Source organism: Limulus polyphemus, unplaced genomic scaffold (genome assembly GCF_000517525.1).
Source record: "Limulus polyphemus unplaced genomic scaffold, Limulus_polyphemus-2.1.2 Scaffold45, whole genome shotgun sequence".
NCBI lineage: Eukaryota > Metazoa > Arthropoda > Merostomata > Xiphosura > Limulidae > Limulus > Limulus polyphemus.
Genome location: NW_013665655.1, coordinates 794,953 through 799,327, shown reverse-complemented (window position 1 = coordinate 799,327; position 4,375 = coordinate 794,953). Strand labels below are relative to the sequence as shown.

General features: G+C 32.0%; 1 protein-coding gene across 2 annotated transcripts in view; it reads right to left on the bottom strand.

The window, feature by feature from the left end:
* The window catches only part of LOC111086552 (latrophilin Cirl-like), a 106,533-nt gene that overhangs the window by 52,638 nt on the left and 49,520 nt on the right, over nt 1-4,375 (bottom strand). For both annotated transcript variants that reach the window (XM_022389787.1, XM_022389794.1), the window contains exon 3: nt 907-1,102. In XM_022389787.1, coding sequence (XP_022245495.1) covers nt 907-1,102 — 196 coding nt within the window. The remainder of the gene's footprint in view (nt 1-906; nt 1,103-4,375) is intronic.

The window sequence follows — 4,375 nt, the reverse complement described above, 5'->3', positions numbered from 1 at the left end:
AGGGATTCGAACCCGCGACCCTCAGATTGTGAGTCGAGTGCCTTAGCCACCTGGCCATTTATATATATAGATAAAATTGAAGAAATGTGAAATTGTGTCTTTTTCAATGCTCATAAATAATAATTTATTTCTACAAATATGAAATTCTCAAGTACAAAGAAAATATAAAATTAGAGTTGTGCGCTATTTTTTATGAATCTAGGAACGAAAATATTGTATCAGAGATAATAATTCTTCATTGGTCCAATAGGGATTTCCGACGTAAGAAGAGCGTATAATGGTACTTTAACTTCACTTTACCTGCTGCATTTGCGACAAAGTCTTTTGCTCAATACCAAAGTTCATCAAGTCAGTGGATTACAAAACATAAACTTGTCTTATTTGTTAACATTTCTGGCCGAGAATCAGAAGGTCCAAGTTATATCCCCACAATATGCCACTGAAGGCACTCCGAAAATTCTGAAGTGGGTACGTTATAAAAGTAACTGTAAAACTTGATATTAATTTTTTTATAGTAGCCATGTAAGCAGCGGGCATTTATGAATGGTTGTCTTTCTGGTCAGGAAATCTAAATTAAGAATGTCTATTCCTGAATATTGGGGACTTTGACTTGGCCACTTAGCTTATATTTCATATAAGATGACATTCACATTGAAAATACCATGTCACATGAATACCTAAAGTGCTCGAAGTTGTTCATTAAGTACATCTAAACCTCAAAGAAGGCATTTACAAGTACATAATAATTTCTTTTTTGTTAGAATTCGTTATTTTATGAGATAAGCCAATAGCAGATTGAACTGGGTTTGCCCTTATAGTAGGTCGATTTAGGGCAGATTAATCAAATAATCATCCAGTCTAACTGGTTTAGTAAGAATTGAAGAAGATTATTGCACAACACCTTACCTTTCCTTAATAGCTTGGTACGAAGACGGAAGAGAAGCACAGTTTACACTCCAGTCTAGAGAACCCTGTTCGTTACAGATGGTGATACTAAAGCGTCCATAATTAGCTCGAATCAGGTGAATTTGCCTTCCTGTTTCACAAGAGATGTTGAGTTGTGTACCCTCGCAAGCGTAAGCAGTTAAGTAACCTCGATTACCTGAAATACAAACAAATAAAAAAAAACCTTAGGATATCGAGCTATTTATCTGTAAACCTTTTCGCAATCTGTATTACATCGAGATATTTGTAAATATTACTAATATTGTGTTTGCTTATCGCCTTATCTGCTAATCAACCTGCACCTGTAACAATATAATTTTAGCACGTGTAAGTGACCAGTCTACCAAATGTTTTATTATATTTTCTCATTCAGATAGTTCAGTAGGAATATTATATAAAAACTAATAACATCCAATCACGATCCTTTAATTATATTAACGTTTTTGTTCTTCAAAAACATGAATTATACTTAAAGACATTGATATAGCTATATCATAATATTTTGCCTCAGGTCTATTTTAACTTGTATCCTTTGTTACCATAGTGGCAAGCACAGTATTTAATATGTGGAAGATTACATAACAGAATAATTCCAAAAAGTATAGGAAAATAATCCGTAGATGTATTAACCCACCATTATCATCTGAGTTATCCAAGCAAGAAAATATCAGCAAAGCAAGTAATGTAAAGCTCACTAAACCAATTTCTTTCTAATTAAAACCAAACACACTCACCGTGCGAGTGGAAGTCAGTTGCTATAATTTGAAGATTGTAGTCCCATATATATTAAAATTTCATGCTAATCATTGTTAAAGCTATTGATTCAGAGATCACACAATTCGATGTCCATACTGTCACGACGTAACCTACTTACCGTAACTGAAAAAACAATGTTCTCTATCAATACTATAAAGATGATCAAATTTGTGTTGCTGTGGTTATTTACCTACTTGTTTTTCAATTAATCAACGCACAATGACTAGCTTGTGTTGTCCAAAATAACTAATTTACAAGTTTACCTGTTTGGTTTTGATGTAAAGTCCTTTAATCACCACTAACAACCTGAAATACTTTAAGTGTTTGGATGGATAACATGTGCCATACTGTCACAGTTAATTATCCATTATTAATTAGCGTACAAAGAGGTTATTATTTAGTCACTAATTTCTTTTCTTCATCACAACTTGAATTTAATCGAAGAAAAGATGATGTAGAAGCCTAAGCTATTCCGGCATAATTAATTATTCATTATTATACAATGGACTAACTGGTTATTTATAAAATAGCAAATCAAAGAATAGACTGGGTGTTTACGTTACCTTTTCACCATTGAAATTCACGTTATGGCGAATTAGAAGTGACCAACTAAATAAGTTTATCTGTTATTACCAACATTACGAGTAATTTGTGGTTTTTATAGTAACTGATCTTATTATTCACTGTTATCACTAAACGAGTCTATATTCTAATAATTAAAGCTGGGATATGAATTAGTTATAATGGCAGTTGATAGAAAAAATTAATCTTTCAAAATGCTTCTAATTTTTAGCTGAACTGCGTATTTACATATCAGTGTTTTGAAACGATAATCCTGATCTAAAAGCTAAACAGATATTTTAGGTATGCATCTGTTGTTTACTTTAAACGTGTTGTAAATATATTTAAGCAGACTTATATTTTAAATCAAATAATTACCACAAAGTATTTCCTACACATATTTTCAAACATGTCTTTATGCTTGAAAAAAATTATGGAATACAGAGAGTCATCGTAACTGTAAAAATGAACTTGTTTTATAGCAAAACTAATATTTGCAAATGAAAAGTTTGTGTTTATAAATCTTATTACTGTAAGTGATTCGCTACTACTTAACTCTCTTACTTGCGTTGCAGGAAATATAAAAATATGAGTAAAAATTCAGAAAAACTCGCCTTGAAAATGTTCGGAATCTTACATTTAACACGTTCGATAACGAATGATTGAAATAAAGTGAACTACGACCCATATATCTTGACAACTAAAATCATGCTGGAGCAGAAAGATCATTTGTTCAAATCGATTATCCATTTTGCTTTTGTCATATAAATTTCACAGTAAAAAAAAAAGTAAAACGGTTCTACTAGATTACACCGTACCAAAGTTTCTTTATTCCTTATAAAATATCATCAAATATATTTGTTTCTACCGGATACAATGCTGCTAATCTTCTAACTTTTGTGATATGACTTTCTATTAAATTTCATTCATCATATAAGTGAAATTACACTAAATATTCTATTACAAAGAGGGCACATTGAATAAACATTATGTTAATTTAAAAAAATCATTTTCCATGCACAAGTCAGAATAAGGGATACATGCGTAGAGCTATACTAAGGTGTATTTGAACCATGTTATATTATTTTGTTTCTATCTGTTTTGGGTATTCGCAATAAAGCCTTCAGAAGGACTATCTATGCTAGTCAACAGCATCCAACGACAACTCTTGGACTGCTTCATTTGAAGAGTGGTATCTGACTATCACTCTTATAAAGTACGTACGGAGCGCAATTTTGTATTAACGGGACGCGAATCGGGGACCCTCCTATTCTTAGTAAGGTACGCTAACTATCACAGGCCTGGTAGCTCATTAAATCTTACTTAACACGAGGTTGCGATAAGTCAACCAGTAAAGATTATTCAATAATTTCTTATCTATTAACGAAGATAATTCTAGTATATTTGTTTGCTGAATAAAATGGGAAATTTGTGAAATGAACGAATGGTGTGATAGCATTTGTTTATGGTAAAACTGGTACAAGCGTTGTAAACATGAAACAAGCGACAACATATTTTAGGCATATCTTTTCATAGTCAATCCCTTTCTATGCTATCCTATCTTTCTTTAGTAATTAAATCAATCAAATCTTCCGTATGCTTGTCTAATTAACCTATATTTTAAAGAAAACCGTTTTTATCATCCATTTCATACTGATGTAAAAATATCGTATAGAAAGGCTGGATTACTTTACCTCACCTGATGTCATTCTTTTGGTGCTTGTGTATGGAAATATATATAATTGATAACATATGCAATGGTTTTCAGCTGGTTTTGGTGAAAGAAAAAAGATTCAGAATCTCTCAATATGCACACGTTAACAAAGGTGGCGAAATAGTCCGATCTCTCGCTTTGTCTTTTTATCCACACCATCTGAAGACAAGCCTTGTATAGTTTGTGTCGTTGTGGATTCATTGGAAACCCTCAGTGGTAAGAGTGTTAAATTCAATACATGAAATGTAAATGATAGCTCCTCAAACTGTAAAACATTGTGGCTATGAAGTTGGATGAAAAACTTTATTTTGTACAAACCTAGCCGGTTACATTGTATATATATATATATATATATATATATATATATTATTGTTAGTGAGAGTACGAGGAGCTACGGTA